The sequence below is a fragment of the Salarias fasciatus genome, chromosome 18, assembly GCF_902148845.1.
Source record: "Salarias fasciatus chromosome 18, fSalaFa1.1, whole genome shotgun sequence".
Taxonomy (NCBI): domain Eukaryota; kingdom Metazoa; phylum Chordata; class Actinopteri; order Blenniiformes; family Blenniidae; genus Salarias; species Salarias fasciatus.
Window position 1 is genome coordinate 28,243,535 of NC_043762.1, and position 18,455 is coordinate 28,261,989.

Sequence of the window (18,455 nt, forward strand, 5' to 3'; positions counted from 1 at the left end):
TCTGGCTGCTGCAGGCACTGAGCACCAGGGTGCAGGACCCTCCGTCACCACACTGAGGCGCCCTCTCCCTTCTCGTTTCCTCCCACTCTTCCTTGCATCCGAGCTACACAGAGGCGTTATTTTTCTTTGCCCAGAGTTCAGTGCTTCGAGACCTCCGGCTCCTACGGTGCTACATGATGGCGGGTGGAGGTGAGGCCCACAGCGGGAGGTCGGAGCGCAGACATGAAGACCGATCCACGTTATGATTCACGAGGGTTTTGTTCGGTGGAGGTTTTCTTTATCGTAACGCTGAAAAGTTTGTTTCCCTTAAAATGCATTTGTGGGATGAGCAGGGCAGCCGACGACATGAAAACCTGCTTATTCACGACTGAAGTGGCTCAATACACCATCTGGTGGTGGACAGTTGCACTGCAGGAGTAACTTTGGTAGATTTTCCAGCAGCGCGTCACAACATTTTTTCTTTTTAAATAACGCCAGGACTGCTGTTGATATTTAGAGCTCTATCGACTTCATCCTGAACATTTCAGTTAAAATCTGCTCTCATTTTTCTGGCTGTGTTCTTTCAGAATCGTTTTTATTTCCTCAGCAGAGCTCCAGTTTGTGATGGTTTGACATCACAAACAATCTGAAGCCAGGATGAAGAATTTAATCTCAGACGATTTTCTTGGTGAAAACCCTCTTTTTCTGAATGCAGTCTGGTGGCTGTGGTCGTCTAATAACCTCAAGCTCCAGTTTGTCTTGAATCACTGATTCGCGGGACTGAAGTGAGGATTTAATGCTACAGTTTTGATTCAAATATTAATATCAAAGGCCATGAATTCAAAAATTCATCCACTTTCTTTTACTTTAGTAACTTTACGAGGTTCAATTTCTCATCTGCTGATTTCTGCCACCGAATCCTCGGCCGGTCGCGGCGCTCCGACGTCACGGCGTGGGACCCGACGGCCGGCGGTCAGGCGGATGCATAGGTCTGACCGGAGGAACGCTACGCCGCCGTTTCTCTCCCGGAGTGCAGACGGGGGGGAAGCTGGAGGCCAGGCTCCTAGGAGATGATTTCCAGGATGTAGAAGACCAGCTCCATGACCACGGGGCCCTCGCTCAGCTGACACGCCCCGCCGTGGATGACGGGGATCAGGGCGCTGTCCAGGTCGCTCAGGTACTGAGGCAGCAGCGGCTGGCCGTTGCTGCCCGCCAGGTAGCCCACCTGGAAGCACAGTCCGTCACACACTTCTCCCCTCCAGCTAATTCCACTTGCTTGATTATTTGTATTTTATTGATGAACCCCCCCTCCTGGCTGTACCTGGTCGGAGTCCAGCGTGACCCGGAGGCCCAGCTTGGCCATGCCGTCCTCCTTCAGCAGCTTGAGGTGGGGGCACAGCGCCACGCAGAACGCCCGGGCCACGTTCTCCGTCAGCCGGCTGTGGTCGGCCGGGTCGCTCAGGCCGCTGGGCTGGTCGTCGCTCTGCAGGAAGAAGACCTGGAGGGGGCGCCCGCGCGCTCGTTACACGTCGGCGGACATATTGCGGCGTCCCACACACACACACACACGCGCGTGCGGCGGGCGTCGTACCTCGGTCCAGCGGATGACTTTGCCGTTCGCCTTGAACTCGGAGCCGTGGAAGATCTTGACGCTGGTGATGGACTCCATGGACTTGCCGTCGATGGGGCTGATGACGCTGAGGGACGGCAGGAGGAGACGAGAAACATGAGGACGGTTCCGGCTAAGCCGCACGCCCTTGAGCAAGGCGTTGACCTGCCAGCTGCTCGGCTGGAGGGTCCAACATCAAAGACTGTGGTGAAGACTCGAGCCAGGATTTCTGTGTCTCTCTCACAGCGATCGAGAAGACAAACAGCAGACTGAAATATTCTGCTGATGCTGATGTCCCCCCCCTCATCTCACCCCGTCTCACCCCTCGTTCCCCCCCCCCCCCCCCGTCTCACCCCTTGTTGAAGTTGTGGTCGTCCTCGGTCCACTGGATGTGGACGAGCTCCTGGTTCTCCTCCTGGTCGGCTTTCCCGCAGGTGATGGTGAAGTCCTTCATGTCCCTCAGGGCTTGCCGTAGAGAGTCCATGGTCTCGGCTGTGATCTGGATCATGACGCCGTCTGCAAGGGAGAAAATAAAAAACTTTAAAAACTCTTCATAAAACCTTCTGCTGCTGGGAATTAAGAATCTATTTTCTGTGTTGGAGTGGAGCCGGGAGCGGCTTTAATAATCGGAGCTCCTGCCAAGTCGGGCCAGACTCTTCTGAGGAAACGAGCTCAGACTAATATTTCAGCGTTTCCTCGGCCGGCCCGGAGCTCTGCTGTCGCGGTTCCCACCTTCCACGATGCTGGTCTTGGCCAGGAAGCCGGACGAGGCCTTCAGAGCCCCGCTGAACACAAAGAAGCAGGCTCCGGTTACTGGAGGGAGAAACGGCAGCGATCAGATTCTCACAGCAGTCGGAGTGACTCTCAGGTAACGCAGCCAGACGGGGGGGGGGGGGCGGTGCTCGGCGTCTGCACCTTTGCGCGGCTGGTGGTGGATGCTGATGGCCTGCGTCTGGTAGTTCCCGTCGTCGTTCTGCACGCACACCAGGTGGGAGTCGGCCCGGTCGTTGAAGCACGCCCCCATGGCGAGCACGTGCTCGTTGGACTTGTTCATGGCTTTCATGAGCTGCGCGGAAACAAAAACAGCAGTGAGGAGCGGCGCCCCGCTTCAGCGGGATTGTGGGTGAAGTCCCGCGGCGCCGAGACGACGGATTACGTAAAGAAGATCCCGCAAAGTCAAACCGCCGGGCTCTGCGACGCCGCGCCGCTCCAGTCAGAAATAAAAGTGAAAATCTGGAGGGCTTTAGCCGCTCGCTGCGCCCAAGACTCGCCTGCAAGCTGCTGCAGCAACGCAACCAATTCCACACGACTGGGAGCCCATCTGCTACTACCGCCGCCGCCAAACGCTACGACCGGCAGCTCGCTCGCTCTCGCGCTCCACGCCGGCCAAATGGCGCTCTGTGTGTGTGTGTGTGTGTGTGTTTGTGTGTGTGTGTGAGTGAGAGGCTTCTTCTGCCTGGACGTTCATTCACACCCTCACGGCAGCAGCCTACGTCTAATGTTCAGCTGCAGAGACCTCAGAGGTGTGTGTGTGTGTGTGTGTGTGTGTGTGTGTGTGTGTGTGTGTGTGTGTGTGTGTGTGTGTGTGTGTGTGTGTGTGTGCTTGAAAAGAGCTGCAGGGTTGGAGGTCTGCTGTGGCTCCAGGATGCAGACACTCCTCTAGAAGCCATGAATCAGATGGATTAACCCCTTATTGCCTCAGTCTATTTACGATGTGGGGAAAAACTCACTAAAGTTCATTTTCAACTAGACCAGCGGTGTCAAACATAAGGCCCGTGGACCAAAACCAGACCAAAAAAACAACCAAGTAAAAACTTTCCTTCTAATACGTGAGAATTTAGTTAAATGAGTGACAGAAGGAGAACAGTGCAGCGGTAACCACGTCTCACCTCGCTGTAGCGATTGCTGGGGATCTTGATGCTCGTCTTCCTCACCTCCATGTCCACCACCAGACCCTTGACCACCGGCAGGGTGTACTGGTAGTTACGGAAGTCCTGCGGAGAGAACAGCTCCGTGAAAGAAGCGCCGTCAGGAACCCCGGCCCGGGGCGGTGGGAGAGACACTCACGGCCAGCAGGTTCATGATGGTGTGACCGGTTTCTCCGAAGAGGGGCTTCCTGAAGCGAACGCTGAACAGCGGGCAGGGATAGACTGCAACACAAAGCCGGACGGGTCACATGGACGTCCCTCTCCTCGAGTCGTTCCAGGTATTCTATTCTCCCCGCCAAACGGCTCAGATTAGGTTTTCCTCTTCTTCTTTATCCACGAATGCAAATGCGGCGAGCGTCAAGACGCCACACGCCAACATCAAATGCCCGCAGCGCAGAGGAACACTTCTAATCCACAAGTGCAAAACGAGGCTTTTTTTTTCTCTCCCCCCCCCTCAGACACTAAAGCTTCTTAGATGACTATTTTTAGCCTTATCTCAGTAAACAGCTGGAAATACGGTTTCACCGCGAACTCTCATTAGCCAGAAATTAAAAAAAAAAAAAGAAGCAAACGGACGCACAATCTGAGGCAGGATCTGCCGGTCAGCCTCGGCCGTAACCAGGCCACAGGAGGAAAACCCAGATCCGTTTCACGGCCATTCTGAAGCTTTGAGTGTGAGGAGTCAACCGTAAGTGGCTTCGTTAATGTATTCTATCATGCAGGAGGAGGCTTAGCGGCGCCGGGCGGCGAGCGCACCGACAGGTCCGGAAGAGGGTTTAGGGGGAAGAGGAGCTTTTCTGATGAGAGCCGTGGCGGAGCGTCACTGCTGGAGGCAGCGGGCCGCCGCTTTACCCACAGCGAGCGGGGACGGGGACTCACATCGGTACTCGGCCCCCAGCCGCAGCATGAGGCGGATGGGGAAGACCTTGGCCCAGGGCGTCTCCCACTTCTGGATGAGGACCCCGAAGAGGAAGGGCGGGTTGGGCAGCAGCAGGTCCTGCAGCGACTGGAAGGAGGGGCTGATGTAGAGGAAGCCGCCGTGCTCCCGGCTGCCCAGGAAGCTCTGCGTGAAGAAGGAGTGGCTCAGGTGGCTCAGCACGTTGCCTGCAGCGGAGGGGGGAGAGCGGAACAGCAGCTCAGAGAAATGACAGATCCACACTCTGCGTCTTCCTGGGATTATTCCGACAGCAGACAGCCCCGCTCGGTCGTCATTAAGCCCACGGCCGCTCGTCTTTCTAATCATCTGCGAGGAGGGACGGGAGGCTTCACAGTAACTCCAGCGACCAGGAAAAGCTCAGCGGTCGGGACTTGCTAAAGCCGGCGCTTCTCGCCGAGGCCTGACGGACGCCGGCTTGATCGGCGGCGACGCGCACAGTACGGCAAAAAGAAAGCGCCCGAGGGGAGCGAGCCGTCAGTCGGACGCTGTCAGCCGGTTTTGCTCGGCGGCATACGGAGCTAAACGCCACGGCGAGCGGCGCTCACCGCTCAGGGCCTCCTGGTAGAGCTGCACGAAGTGGCTGAAGATGTCTTTGGGGACGGTCTTCTCGTCGGGGAGACACTGCAGCAGGACGACCACCTCCGCCTGCCCCACGGCGTGCATGCCCTTCGTCGTCACGTACCAGCACTTCCTGTTCACGTCTGCGGATTGGGAGAGTGCGTCAGGGAAGCCCTGCTCAACGGCACTGCGGGAAAACACGACGGGAGGCCGTCCCACTCACAGTTGACCAGCTTGACCATGGCGAGCAGGTTGGCGTTGAGCACGAAGACCAGCGGGTCGGGGCCGCCCTCCTCCAGCTGCTGCATGAGGACGATCTCCGACGGCCGCTCCTCCACCGCGTAGTCTGCAGGACGACAGACCACGCGTCGGGTCGGGGTGAGAGTCAAACGTGAGAACACCCGGCGACCACGACGACAACGCCCCGCTCGCTCTCAGCAGTGAGTGGCTGGAATATGAGCCGCGGTGTGGAGCACATGAGGAAACGCGCCGGTACGAGCAGCGGACACGGGGGCGATGGGGAGGCGGCGGGATGGTGAGGATGAGGGCAAGCACCTGTGACGTGGCCTCCCGTACCTCCTTTGACTCCGGTGGAGATGAGGATGGGAGGCAGCCCGTCCTCCGGGATCAGGCTGAGCGAGCTGCCCACCGGGCTGCCCACCGGCGCCACGGGGGCGTGGGCCGCCTGCGGGTGGAGAGGAGGAGGGGGGGGTGGAGTTAGACGTGACTCGGCGGTGATGTTTTTTTCTAAATAGCAGGTCTTTACTAACACAAGTACTGGAGAAATGACTGGAATCTGGTGAAGAAAGCAGGATTTTACAGGGATTTCCACTGGAACAGCTGGAAAACTGAACGGAGAAGCTCCACTGAGGCAAAACAAGATTTCTAAACACATCTGTTTGTCGGATCTCGTCCCTCTAAACTTTAAAATAATGGCGTTTCTTGTTGGTGTCGTTTCAGTCGCTGCGTTATTTAGTTTGACGGAGTTGGAGCAGAGCGGCAGAAGAAATCGCAGAAGTCTTCCCAGGCTGACTCAGTCCTCCGTCCAACCAGCAGAGTGTGAAACTGCCCTTTTCACATTCCTCCTCAGCTCAACCAACCCCTCCCTTCCTCTCCTAATCACTTTTCCTTGATACATTATAAGGTGCTAAATTATGAAAACAGTTTGGAGAGCGCAGCGGGAGCTCCCATAAATCAACAGCCTGCCGCCGAGTGCCACTTGTGGACCCGAGGACTCGTCTGTGGAGTGGAGTCTGTATTCCCCCCCCATCAGCAGAACTGAGAGATGCTGACTGAACACTCCATTTACTGTCCGACTGTAACCGTCGTGACCCAACTAAGAAACCGGAGAAAATCCCAGAGAAAGAGCTCCTTGTGGCCTAAGAGCATTAGCGGCGCTGGATGCCTGTCGTGCCGGTCGGGCCCACCTCGCCGGACTCGGCCGCGGCCGATTTGTTGGAATGCGTGGAGATGGCCAGCGACTGCGAGGAGGCCGGGCTGGAGCCGGGAGGTTTGGGGGAATCCGTGGCGTCTCCGTTCGGCAGGACCCCGTCGGCAAACCAGACCCTCCTCTGCTCTCGCGTCAGGGAGCCTGAACGCCAGGAACACACACACAAAACACACACTTGTTCAGCATCAGGTGCATCTGGGGGCAAAGCGTCGCTGCAGAATGTGAAAAACAAAGTTGCGGTGGTATTTTTATCCTGGGTAAAGGTCGTACCCTCATTGCCAGGCTGCTTCAGGACTCCCACCGGCACCATGACGGTGGGCGGCGGCGAGCTGAGCGCCCCGGAGGCCTGCGCCTGCTGCAGGGGGGGGATGGTGGAGCAGTACTCTGCAGGGTTGTTGGGGTTTGGACTCTGATTGCTTGCTGGAGCCTGAGTCTCCCAAGATTGAGCTGGCGGAGAAAATGCCGTTAGATTACGGTCACTGCCGTGTGCTTGGTCATGATTTCTGAGTCCAGAAGCGGCGTTTCGGCTCACCGCTTGTCAGAGCAGCGTGGCAGGTGACACAGACGCGGGCCTCCTTCCTGTCCATGTACACGAGCCGACACTTCAGACCGCAGCACGCCGCACAGAACACCTGAACAGAGCACGAACACACACGCCAGAGGGTCGACGAGCTGAGCAGATTGGTCATTGATAAGCAGCAAATGTACCGTTTTGTGCGTATTGATTTTCTGCACATGGCCGCAGCGTCGATGAGCTGCAGCTGTGTGCGAGCGCCTTCCAGCAGATTAGCATCTCATTACACTTCGTTACAGCGTTGCATGTATTTAGCAAATAATTAGACGGAGGTTGGTTGATCCTTTTAATTTCTGAGCCGCGTGGCGCCGTCCTAATCTGGTTTGAGGACCCGGCGCTCCGGCTGCGGACGCCCTGAAGACCCCGCTGTGTCCACTGCTCGCCGCCCCGTGTGCAGGTGTTAGTAATCCTGCAGCGCCAGCTCAAAGTGGCAGAGTGTGTGTGTGTGTGTGTGTGTGTGTGTTTGTTTACCACCATGGGAAATTAAGTAGCAGCCGGGCGATTTTCCAGTGCAGTGTCAGCGACCGCGTCTCCTGTTCGGAGCAGTGTGGACACCCTGACACGTGTGGGGGAGGACGGAGCGCCGGAGCGCCGCCTGCACCGCCACCGAGTCGATCTGCAGAGCGATCCCTGCGCCTGACCCTCCACCTCCGTCCAGCACGGCCGGACACACCGGGCCATGTTCAGGGTTCTCTAATTCCCCTCATTATCCTGTCTATAATTATGCATGCTTGTTCGTCAATATTTGTCAGAATCTGTTTTCCCTCTAAATGTGACCAGAGTGGTACTGGAAGCACCGGCGCTGTGCTCTTTATTGGCTGCTGGTCTTTCCGGCTCACTGACCTTGCCACAGGCCCTGCAGTGGTGCCTCCTCTTGGTGAAGGTGAACTTCACGTCACACTTCATGCAGACGGGGGCCTGGGAGTCGGGGACCCACACGGGGGCCACCTCTCCCAGGGAGCTGGCGGCCTTCCGGCCCAGGGCGCCCTGCTGCCCCGCCTGGAGGTCGTTGTCCGGGCTCTCCGAGGACACGAGGGAGGGGGAGTGGACGGCGCCGTCTCCGTTCACGCCGACCGCGTTCGGGTCGGCGGCGCCGCCGGGCGGCGTGTCGGTGGGCGTGCCCCTCCAGCTCTGGTTCTCCAGGTTCTTGTTCTTGCTGGGGGCGGCCGGGGCCAGCTGGTTCTGGACCTGGCCGGACAGCGGCTGCGGGATCTGCAGCTTGAGGCTGACGGGCTGCTTGGGCCGCGCGCCGCCGTACGGCACGCTGACCGGCTGCAGCCGGCTGTTGTTGAGTTTTGGCTGGATGCTACCCGACCCCGCCGCGCCGCCCTCGCTGCTCTCCTGCTTGCTCTCCTCCATTTCTTTTTCCTCGGTGACAGAGTCCTCTTTGGACGGGACGGGAGAGGGCGAGAAGCCCCCCTCCTCCCCGTCCCCCTCCTCCTCGGGCTTGGAGCCGCCCCCCCTCTCCTGCTCCAAGCCGTTTGGAAGACTGTTTATTCTGAGGAGCTGCTCTATCTGTCCCTCCAGACCACGTGTACTCTCCTTCTCCTCCGCTGCGTTCCTGTCAGAAGGCACGCCGTTCTGCTCCAGCCCGGCGCCAGGACCCGGCTGAGCGGCCCCCCCTCCCTGCTCCTCTCGACAGTCTGGACTTTGCGTCTCTGGACCGGCGTCCTGCGGAGCGACGGCGCTGCTCTCCTCTTTAAGGCCGACTCCATTCTGCGCCGTCGGCTCCGCGCTCGGACGCGTCTCCTCAGACCGACTCTGCTCCCGTCCCGATCCTAGCTCGAAGGTGAAGTGGGCGGCGGCCGAGTCCGCCGCTCCGGCCGAGGCCGCCGTCTCTTCGGGAGACCCGGTCTCTCTGCGGAGCCCATCCGGTGGCGGGCTGCCGGGGCAGCCGTTCTCCACGGCTTTACACGCCGTGACAGGGGGCGGCGAGAGGTCGTCGGCGCCCACCAGCTTGCCGATGTTGGGCTGGGGGAGCGGCGGGCTGTGGACGTCCGCCGGCCGCTCCTCTCCCCAGGACGGAGGCTCCGGCCCGGGCGGTCTCTTGGGGTCCGCTCCCGGAGAGGCGCTGGAGGACGGGTCGGGGCCGGTCTTGAAGGGCAGGGGACTCTCCCGGGGGCTGAGGTCTGCGTGGGCCAGCGCGGGGTTCAGGGAAAGCATGTGGGCCGGCGGGGCCAAGATCTGGGTCCACTTGGCGTCTGAGAGAATCGGAGTGTCGGTTTCATCTGAGGAGGAAGATTAAAGTAACGTCAGAGACCTTCAGTCGACAGAAAAACGCTTTACTTTCCCCTCAAACTCACAACAACGAGAGCAACTGCATAGAAGGAGGAGGCGGGATGTTGAGTGGCATTTAATAAGAACTGAAAATGGCATTTAATCCTTGATTAACCTGCAGCTAAACAAAGCAGATTTGTTGAATTTTGTATTCAGTTGCACAAATCTAATGAATGCCGAGGATTTCACCCACATTTCCTGGAAGTCTTCCAGGTTCCTCGTCACACCGACACCACTGAAAGAGATCACGAACCCTGGAGAGGCCGGAGCTACGAGCAGCTTCACATCCGGAGCGACACAGCAGCGACACAGACACGAGTTCCCAGGTGACCCAGGGAGCTAAAAATGGCAGGAAGGAGCCGAGGGACGGGTCGGGAATTGAGGTTGGCACGGAGTGAGGAACGAGTGAGTGGATGGACGGACTGGGGATTTCAGAGAAAGTGGGCCAAGTGTCTCCAGCAGGGAGCCGTCAGTCAGAGCGATACGTCCACGATTCATCATGAAGGAGCTTCTAACACAGTCATGTTAGCTACTGTACAGCTCTCCCCCCTCCACAGGAATTCATGCTAAGCTGTTTTTGTGTGAGGCGCACCACGTCTGAGCGCACACACACACACACTCACACAGTTAATCTGCCAAGCTGGATCTCTGGCAGAGGACGCGGATAATCACTCACAGCCAAAACACACACTGGGCTAACAGTACCATTAAAATACAATCTGTGTGTGTGTGTGTGAGAATCGGCAGGAGCTGCATTCTTGCTGGGGTTATGTTCCGTGAATACAGAGGAAGGAGCTCTTCATTAAACACACCGTTTGACGGGAGAGCCTGCAAACCACAGCTGAGTAACACTTCGCCATAAATATACTTTGTGAAACCGCCAGTCTAAAAATGACACTAATCAAATTTCTATACTTACTAAGTGTGACGAAAAAAGCCGACAACCCTCTTTATCTCGCACCAATTACACAGTTTGGGCCCAAGGGAAGGAAAGAGCTGTATTCCCTCTGTGCTCGTCCTCAATCGCTGCCTGGAAGTGTTCCCCAGTCGCCGGGTGTTGTCCGACTGTCTGAACTCTCATGTCTTACTCACAGTGGTTTGATAATCTCTCTAACTCCAGCTCTTTCCTGACTTCACTCCTCGTGCGGCACGTTTTTCCACTAGCCTTTCATCAGCGTCACAACTCTGCGTTCGTCCCATTCTTATGTCCACATGCGCTTCAGAAAACAATGACCAAACTGACAGAAGTGGAAAAAGCCGAACTGAAGTGATCCCGCTTTATTCTGACACACAGCCGGACTCTCACCTTCGTTCTGCTCGAACTCGTCCAGCACCTTGTCCAGGTTGAAGGCCTCGGCCTGGAAGTAATTCTCCATGGGTCAAGAAGCTCCACCCTGCCGACGGCCGCGTGAACCTGGAGGCCGGAGAAGACCAATTATAACAGGACGTATAAAGCTTTTAGTTTATGTTTTTAATGCCTAATGGGAGAATATTCAGTGAGGAAAACTCCATCAACACCTCACCAAAACAATGTGTGATTATGCCTTTCATAACGTTACACTGATCGTGATGATTGATGATTAAAGCTCTGTTGATTTTCTAATAGTTGATAAAGTGATCCTCTAAATGATGCATGATTAATGAGGGGAAGTTCGCCCGCATCATTACTATTTACAGTCTGGTTGAAAACAAGCTTTCGGGAGCTGCTCTGCTCTATACTTTAGACGACAGAAGGCAACATTTAACCGACAATAGGTGTTTTCTTTAAAACCCTCCGTAACCGGAGTGTTTACCTGCCTATTTGTGCAATCCGGCCTGAGGGTAAAAATCTCAGTTGAAAAACAAACTGCGGCTGAAGAAAAGCTGGTCACCTGCACAGAGGTCCTCCTCAGCAGTCCCAGGCAGCGTGTTTTTTCCCCCACTCAGCAGGTTTCCTGTTTCTTTCTCACTTCATCCAGTCTGGCAAGCGCCCAGCGCCCACACCTGAAAACAGAGGGACGGTTTGCTGAGCTGCTTCTCCATCCAGAGCAAACCAGGACACCGTCAGAGACGGTGAGGCCCGCTACAGCACGCCACTTGCTTCCTACAAATCTGCAGAGCAGAAACAGAAACGTCCGATGGAACAAAGACCTCATTCTGAGTTCTAAATGAGCCGACAGTTCTGAGTATTTCCACGTTTTTGGAGTGCTGCAGATCCAGTTTCAGTCTTTGGAAAACAGTATGGATCCGGTTCCCATCCAGATCCATCAGACAGCTCGGTGTGCAGCTCCTCGCTCCGCACGGACGAGGATTCATAAACAGGACGCTGCGGCACCCGGCGCGTCACGTGTGGACGACATGATCACACACCGTCAGCCGTCTGCCCAGCGGAGCTCGGCGGGACGGCGTCCTGAATGGAAAGCAGCTGGAGGGGGAAGCACTGCAACACACAACCTGCACAGTGTGTGCTTGCTGATGAGAAGATGCTGAAATGGGGAAGAGATTGATGTGTGTGTGTGTGTGTGTGTGTGTGTGTGTGTGTGTGGCCGCGAATGAATAACGGCGAGAATGAACTTCAGGGTCATTCTTATCAGGACAGGAGCGGCCGGAGATTACACCAGAGACCAGATATTCCGCAGCGCGGAGGCCTCCGAAGCAGAGCCAAGTCATCACATTTTACGCTTAGTTTAGGATGCGAGCATCGGGCGTCACGTCAGCACAAAACCGCCAAGAAGAATCATGCAAGAGGAGACGTATGTCGCATGTGAGCGCTGCGGGAGCGGGCCGCGGCGAGGCCGCAGGAGGTCAGCCTTATCGAAAGTAAACAACGGAGAGAGAGCGCCCGACGCATCGGAGCGGCGGCGCTTTATTTAGAGCGCGCTACAAACCTTTGGACAGTCACAGTCCAGATGGACTTGGATGAGTCAGGCTGTGCAAACCGCAGCCGACGTCAACCCGGCAAACACAAACGGTGACATTTCAAAAACAGTCCGTCGCGATCACGTTCTCAACCGGTTCTGCATCAAAGCGGCGAGTGAATCATCTGTTGTGCAGGTAGAAAACACCGATCCAGGAATCACCAGCCCCGCAAAGCTGACGACTGGTCCTCATTTCCATTGATTGCCTCACATGGCTCCAGCACCACACAAGCTTGAGTGGCATAATGAAGTGTTGAAATGCTGGACGGACATGAGTAGGAGCTGAAAAATGACTGTTTTTATGACTCTACCAGAGAGAGAGAGAGAGAGAGAGAGGTGTTTACAGTCAGGGGAGAGCAAACGGCCCTCACATCATCCAATAACCAGCAGTTGCCCTCGTCTGACCTCTGAAAGTTTCCCTTCAAACTGAATGAAAGACTTAAAATCATCCAGCTTGACCAACGCAGCGTACTCGTCGTATTCGCACACAAACAAATGTGAACAAACACACACACACACACACACACACACACACACAGACGGCTCTGAGACAGGAGCCCATCCCTGATTAAGATTTAATTACCCTGCAGAGGCGCTGAATAATGCATCTTTAGTCCAAGTGCGTGAAACAGTTGTATTTTTAGACATGTAAACTTGGAAAGATGCTTTCAAAAAAAAAAAAAAACAGGCAGAAGTTCCAGAGGGAGCGTGTCAGTCAGAGGGAAAACCGCGCTGCAGCTTCACCTGTGAACCGACGCGCTGCGACTCACCAGCTGAGGACGAATCAAACTCCCAGCAGCCCCAGGTGAAACGGGAATATCAGCACGGAGCAGCGCCGCCCGTGAAACCAGTTTTACAGTCATCAATCCAAACACAGTAGGATGTTTAAGGTCATCGCCACAACACGAGCAGCAGTGATTAAACAGCCGCTCAGTAGTGTGTGTTTGTGTTTGAATCGTTTTTTTCTTTTTTGAGTTTCACAGTCAAACCGCTGCAGGGTTAAACTCGCGTCTCTCCGACTTCAGCCCGAGTCTGAAAGGACGGAACAGACCACCGGCAGATAATCCACGCCTGACAGGACATCCTGGCATGTCTGCGGAATCAAATAAGGGCCGAAAGAGCGAGGAAGCTGGGACATACCAGAGCAGTTCACCCGGTCCTCGCTGTCAGAACAACACTTCATGTTGTTTCCTCCTGAGGGAGGCGCGCTCAGTCCATCACCCGTCGGCGGGAAATCCTCCACTGAATGTGAACAAGTTTTTATTCATTACTTATGTTGATGAAAAGTATAAAAACACTTGTTTTAATTCGTACATCTGGTTTTGATTGAGTCTTTAAATCCACAACAAAAGCGAGATTATCCAGTTTCTGAAGTGATCTGATTCTATCAAATAACTGCAGTCAAGTCCAATTATTATAATTGATTACTAAAAGTTAGAAATATTTGTGAAGACTGGACCTTTTTTCTTTTTTTTTTTAAACAAGAACAAATATTTCCATGTTTTCAGACTGAAGCCTCAGCTTGTGAATTATTTAGGGGATGCTGGAGAGGTCCGCTACCGCCGCCTGACAGCTGCAACATAACAAAAACTGCTCGCAGAATATATGATGCAAAAAATGGAGGCGATGCATCTTCTCCATGATTCTGGCAGACTGAATACACAGAGTGGTCACAGCAGAGGTATGGAGCAAAAGACACGGAAAAATACCAAAAACTGAATAACATTTAACTCGGTGAAAATTTAGTTATTTTTAAATCACTGAGTTATTGACTGTACATAAACAAACCTCCTGACATCTTCTGGACGGCGTCATGAGCAGACACGTCCTTTTCCCTGCACGTTCCATCACACTGAGGTGTGTGTGGTGCCAGCGATGAAGAGCTGTGCATTAAAGCATGATGAATGGGGTGATGCGGTGCTGACGCAGGACTTCGGAGGCCCGCGATTGGCCGACTCGGTACAACAGAGAGGGCGGGTGGGCGGGCGGCACCTGACTGCACAGCTGCTGGGTGTCCCCAAGTCAGCACGCCACTGCACTCCAGGAAGAGCTGCAGTTCTTTCAGAAACGTCCCTGTCCTGATTACTTCTATAGGCGGATGTGTCAGATTGAGTTTTGATCATTTCTTTAAAAATTCACCCTTGTAGATTTCACCAGACGATATAAAACCTGAAAGAAATATAAATTAAAAAATCCTGCAGCTTCACTTGATTTTAAATTTGCCTGTCACTTTGCAGGATTTCTATTTACAGCAAGAACATGTACTTTGTTCTTTTTTACGCTGCGATTAACCGATTAGAGAATGAATCAAGAAAACAGAAGGACAGAATAACTCCAGTTTGTTTCCAAAATTAAACCTGCTGCTCTTTTGTCACATGCGCTGGTAAATTCGACATTTACATGAGATATTAACCACACACACCTGGAGGCGACTTTAGGGTCACCACTTGATCTCACATGCATGTTTTTTCAACTGTGGGATGAAATCCACACACACATGGGTAGAACATGCAAACTCCATCCAGACAGATCTGGACAGTATTTGAACTCGGGACATTCTTGCTGTGAGATGAGCGCTGATCCTCGCTTCTCTGTGTGTGTGATTGCAAGAGCGCGTGACCGTCTTGTCCGTAAATTGCGTGAATGGATAGAAGACGGACAAATTAACAACTATGACCATTTCAACGTGGAAAAACTTGTAATAATAGCCTTTAGAGAGTTTACAGTTTAATCCCCACCCATCTTTTTTTTCCCCCTGATGTTACAAACCTCCCAGGACTGCAGGCTCACATCCTGGTAAACAACGCTCTCTGATCCATATCCTTCGCCACTGTGGTCCAGACGCCGTCTGCTGAGTGTGAGCGCAGGAAACCTCAAATGATCACTTCCGCACTTTAAGAATGGACTGACATCACTTTCTAACAACACCGCGGCGTGACTGAGTGACACATTATTATGTAAGCTCCAACGCCCTGGCTGGGAGCACGCCGGCAGCGGTCCTGCCTCCGCCGCCTTCAGGCAGAGTTTCCCCTTCGCAGTACAGCTGGAGATGTAATGAGTAAAGCGCTGAACACGCTACAGGTCCGCACGATCCAAAAGAGCCTCGTCACTCCACAAATGAAATAACTCCTCTGACAGCAGATGCTGAAAAGGTAAATCCACCGAGACTGGAAGAAAGTAAGGTGGAGATGATGGCGCTTGCTGTCCTGTTAGAAAGAGCTGCGATGCTTCACAGCAAGTGTCACAAGCTATTAAGCCCTTCTTTTCTCTGTTGCGTTTTGATCTACATTTAACATCACAACACAGGAAAAACATCGCAGGGAGACGGGCTGCCGGGCTGCCGTCAGGGAGAGACTTGTAATCATTTGTGAAGGCGCACAGCAACCCACACCTCCTGCGCTCAGAGTGTCTTTGCACGGCCACCTGCTAGATCGGCCCCTGAGGAGTTCAGCACCACCTGAGGATGCTGCAGGATATCATCTTCACTGACTTCTGATCAAATCATTCAAGCATCTTGCAGGTTTTGATATCAAATCCCAATTAAATCTATGTTTAGTCGCAATATTCAAGTTCTGGACTTTATCAAGTCCATGTTTTAAGTGTAGTGAGATCTTCTGGTTGAGGGCAGTGTCAATGCTGCTCTTTCGGTTCAGAGATGTGAGAAAGGTTGATGTCTTCCATGCGATCCACAATATCTACTGGCACAAGAGCACAAATAATGAAGTGCATGAGGAGACAGAAGTGTCCAATGACAGGACACCCAAAGCTGAAGAGATGGAGGAGGAAGAGAGACTGAATGGGATCAGATGGATGGATGGATGGACGGACTGTGGTGTGGCTTTAACTGGAAACACAGCTGCCGGTCATTCACTGTGGCCCCACCAGCCCTTGTCCAAGGTGAATTAGAAATCTGCCTAAACCATTGGGATGGCCATTAGCATTTATTATGCAACCGTGAGCGGCAGGGTGGCCGCGGCAGGCCAGACAGCCTCCTCCGGGGATGATCCCTCACGGGGAGACTTGAGGTAAAGTAACCGGAGCAGGTTAAACTGGCGCATCCCCCAAAAGCCCAACAGTTGCTGGGTTTGTTGGCTCCATAAGTTGAGCTAGCAGGCTGCTAGCCGAGAGAAAAGGCCACGAGCAAGTTTCCCCAAACACTTCCAGCGAGTTCCAGGACCGCCGTGGTGGGAAATTCAGAAATGAGCAGAAACGACAGAGCTGAAGGGCAGCAGGGAGGAACCGGGGAGGAGAGCGAGTCTCCGGTTCAGCCCTGGAAGCTCCGGCGGGCGGCAGAGCTCCGAGCGGCCGCAGCGACTGGCCGCCCCGGCGGTCACTGGCGGCAGCGGGCAGCGGCTCGGCGGCGAGCGGCGGGTCCTCGCGGGGAAGGAGGGCGTCAGGAAGGCTCCTTCCCGGGTTCAGTCAGTCAGTCAGAGCGCCTCTCCCCCCCGCCCGCCCGCCCGCCGCACTGGATACACGACTCAGCGCGGCGTTGTGTAATTGACGGCGGCGGCTCGTGCTACGGTAACGGCTGCCTCTGCTCTGCGTGTCCCTCACCGGGAACCTGCCGCGCTCACACCCCGCTGCATCCACCGCCCGCCGCCGCCGCCGCCGCCGTCGCAATGGCGGTCGGTAACGCTTGTATGGCCGCAACGGAGCGGCGAAATGCCCCGAAAACAAATCCACTTACTCACCGGAGGAATCCTCATCTTCAGGCTCGGTCCAGAGGAGACCCTCCGGCCGCTTCCCGCGCGCCTAATCGCCTTTGGAAGCTATTTCTGAGAATCCCCGCGAAGAACCTCCACCTCCGCCTCACTCACACAGCACAAGTCGGAAAGTACAGCCTGTAGTCTGCCGTAGTTGTGCGACAGCACTCCAGGATCCCTCCCCCAAGGTTTACCAGGGAGAAGCACCGAGCGGCGTCAACCGCGCTCAGGGTGGACGCTCCACTTCCGGTCAATCCTGTCAAAATAAAGCTCCTGCTCACTGGCGCAAAAATTAATCATTTCAACACGCGTAGCACAGATTACAAGAATGCTTAAGGTCAAGCATTTGTAGGGCTTAAGGTTTTTGTTTTTTTAAGTAAAAATCTGATCTTTTCAATTATTCCAGTACACTGAGATACTTATAAACTATTTAACAGAAGAGGTGACATACCATACTATGTCATCATACTTATAAAGTGCTTTCACATAACTGGTGCTGGTCAAGGTGAGTGCACAGGATATAAAACACAGCTGGAGCCCAAACTATAAACGAAAACAGAAATAGAAAAAAAGCCAACAAAACCCCACAAACCATACAAACCTTCGGGGTGGCTGTGGCTCGGTTGGATGAGTGGATGTGTCTCAGGCAGAAGAGAAGGTTGTTTGGTTGGATTCCCAATCTCCCCCTGTCCACATGTTTGAATATCGAATGTTTGTTTGTCATATTCTGAATGAAATACAGCATACTTAATCAGATTTTATGTAGTTTCAAAAAATACACAGTTGGTCTTTTATTTTGACACGGCCGTAACAGAGAGCGACTTCCTGTTTTGATCCGGCTCCTTCAGTCAAACTCGACGCGGCTCGGAGCGTCTTCAGCGGCCCCGCGCAGCCTGCAGCAGGGACATTTTGGCTCGGCCCGGGCGGAGCGTGCTGCGGGGGTCTCCGGGGCGGGTCCGCGCCTCCGTCCCGCTCACGCTCGCGACGCCTGAGAACCAAAATGGCACGCGCATCACCCGAGCCTCCCGCCGCCGTGTAACCTTGGAGCCCCTGAGAGAAGAGGACAGTCATCCATGCAGCAGGAGCGCACCGCCGCCCCCTGCTCAGTCTGGCTGGACTTCACTCAACACTTCCAATACTGATCAACAAAATCAAAAACACTCAGCAAATCAATGGAGTAGTATTTCCAGGAACTGGTAACTGGAGTACAAGTCACACCATGTAATCTACTTCTCACAAAAACAAGCAGATCGAGACAAGATTGCACGTTCTACCTGTGTGAATCCACCTATATTCAAATAAAACCTTTTGTTAGCAGAAAGTTACTCCATGTGTTTTACGTGTACCTTTTATGTATGTGCTTCTGATTTGATCAATTCTTTACCGTTGTTTTAATCAAGTATTTGTCTAGTGTTCAACACCTTGCCTTGATGTGCTTGTTTACAATGTTTAAAGATGGACTAGATTTGTTTTTTCAATGAAATTTCACATTTCACTAATACAAACATGGCCTTCTAATACACAATCTGCCAATGCAGACATG

General features: G+C 54.1%; 1 protein-coding gene across 2 annotated transcripts; it reads right to left on the minus strand.

The window, feature by feature from the left end:
• Positions 1 to 903: 903 nt before the first annotated feature.
• zfyve9a (zinc finger, FYVE domain containing 9a) lies at positions 904 to 17,101 on the minus strand. 2 transcript variants are annotated; one of them, XM_030115428.1, is made up of 19 exons: positions 16,901 to 17,101; positions 11,184 to 11,295; positions 10,619 to 10,726; positions 7,879 to 9,263; positions 6,994 to 7,093; positions 6,732 to 6,908; positions 6,439 to 6,602; positions 5,588 to 5,696; positions 5,235 to 5,357; positions 4,999 to 5,154; positions 4,396 to 4,620; positions 3,656 to 3,738; positions 3,478 to 3,582; positions 2,504 to 2,654; positions 2,321 to 2,401; positions 1,942 to 2,104; positions 1,571 to 1,676; positions 1,301 to 1,477; positions 904 to 1,204 (listed from the first exon to the last, which is right to left on the minus strand). In XM_030115428.1, exons 3-19 carry the CDS (start codon positions 10,686 to 10,688, stop codon positions 1,043 to 1,045), a joined length of 3,537 nt encoding a protein of 1,178 aa, XP_029971288.1. In that variant the 5' UTR covers positions 10,689 to 10,726; positions 11,184 to 11,295; positions 16,901 to 17,101; the 3' UTR covers positions 904 to 1,042. The 2 variants fall into 2 exon arrangements, with proteins under 2 accessions (XP_029971288.1, XP_029971287.1); XM_030115427.1 differs by having other exon boundaries at positions 5,567 to 5,696.
• Positions 17,102 to 18,455: the final 1,354 nt, after the last annotated feature.

Excerpts from the sequence above, each read along its gene's own strand:
- zfyve9a (XM_030115427.1), bottom strand. The coding sequence starts at position 10,688 with ATGGAGAATTACTTCCAGGCCGAGGCCTTCAACCTGGACAAGGTGCTG. Across the intron at positions 2,655-3,477 it reads CCAGCAATCGCTACAGCGAG|CTCATGAAAGCCATGAACAA; the intron begins GTGAGACGTGGT and ends GTTTCCGCGCAG. Across the intron at positions 1,478-1,570 it reads AAGTCATCCGCTGGACCGAG|GTCTTCTTCCTGCAGAGCGA; the intron begins GTACGACGCCCG and ends CGCCCCCTCCAG.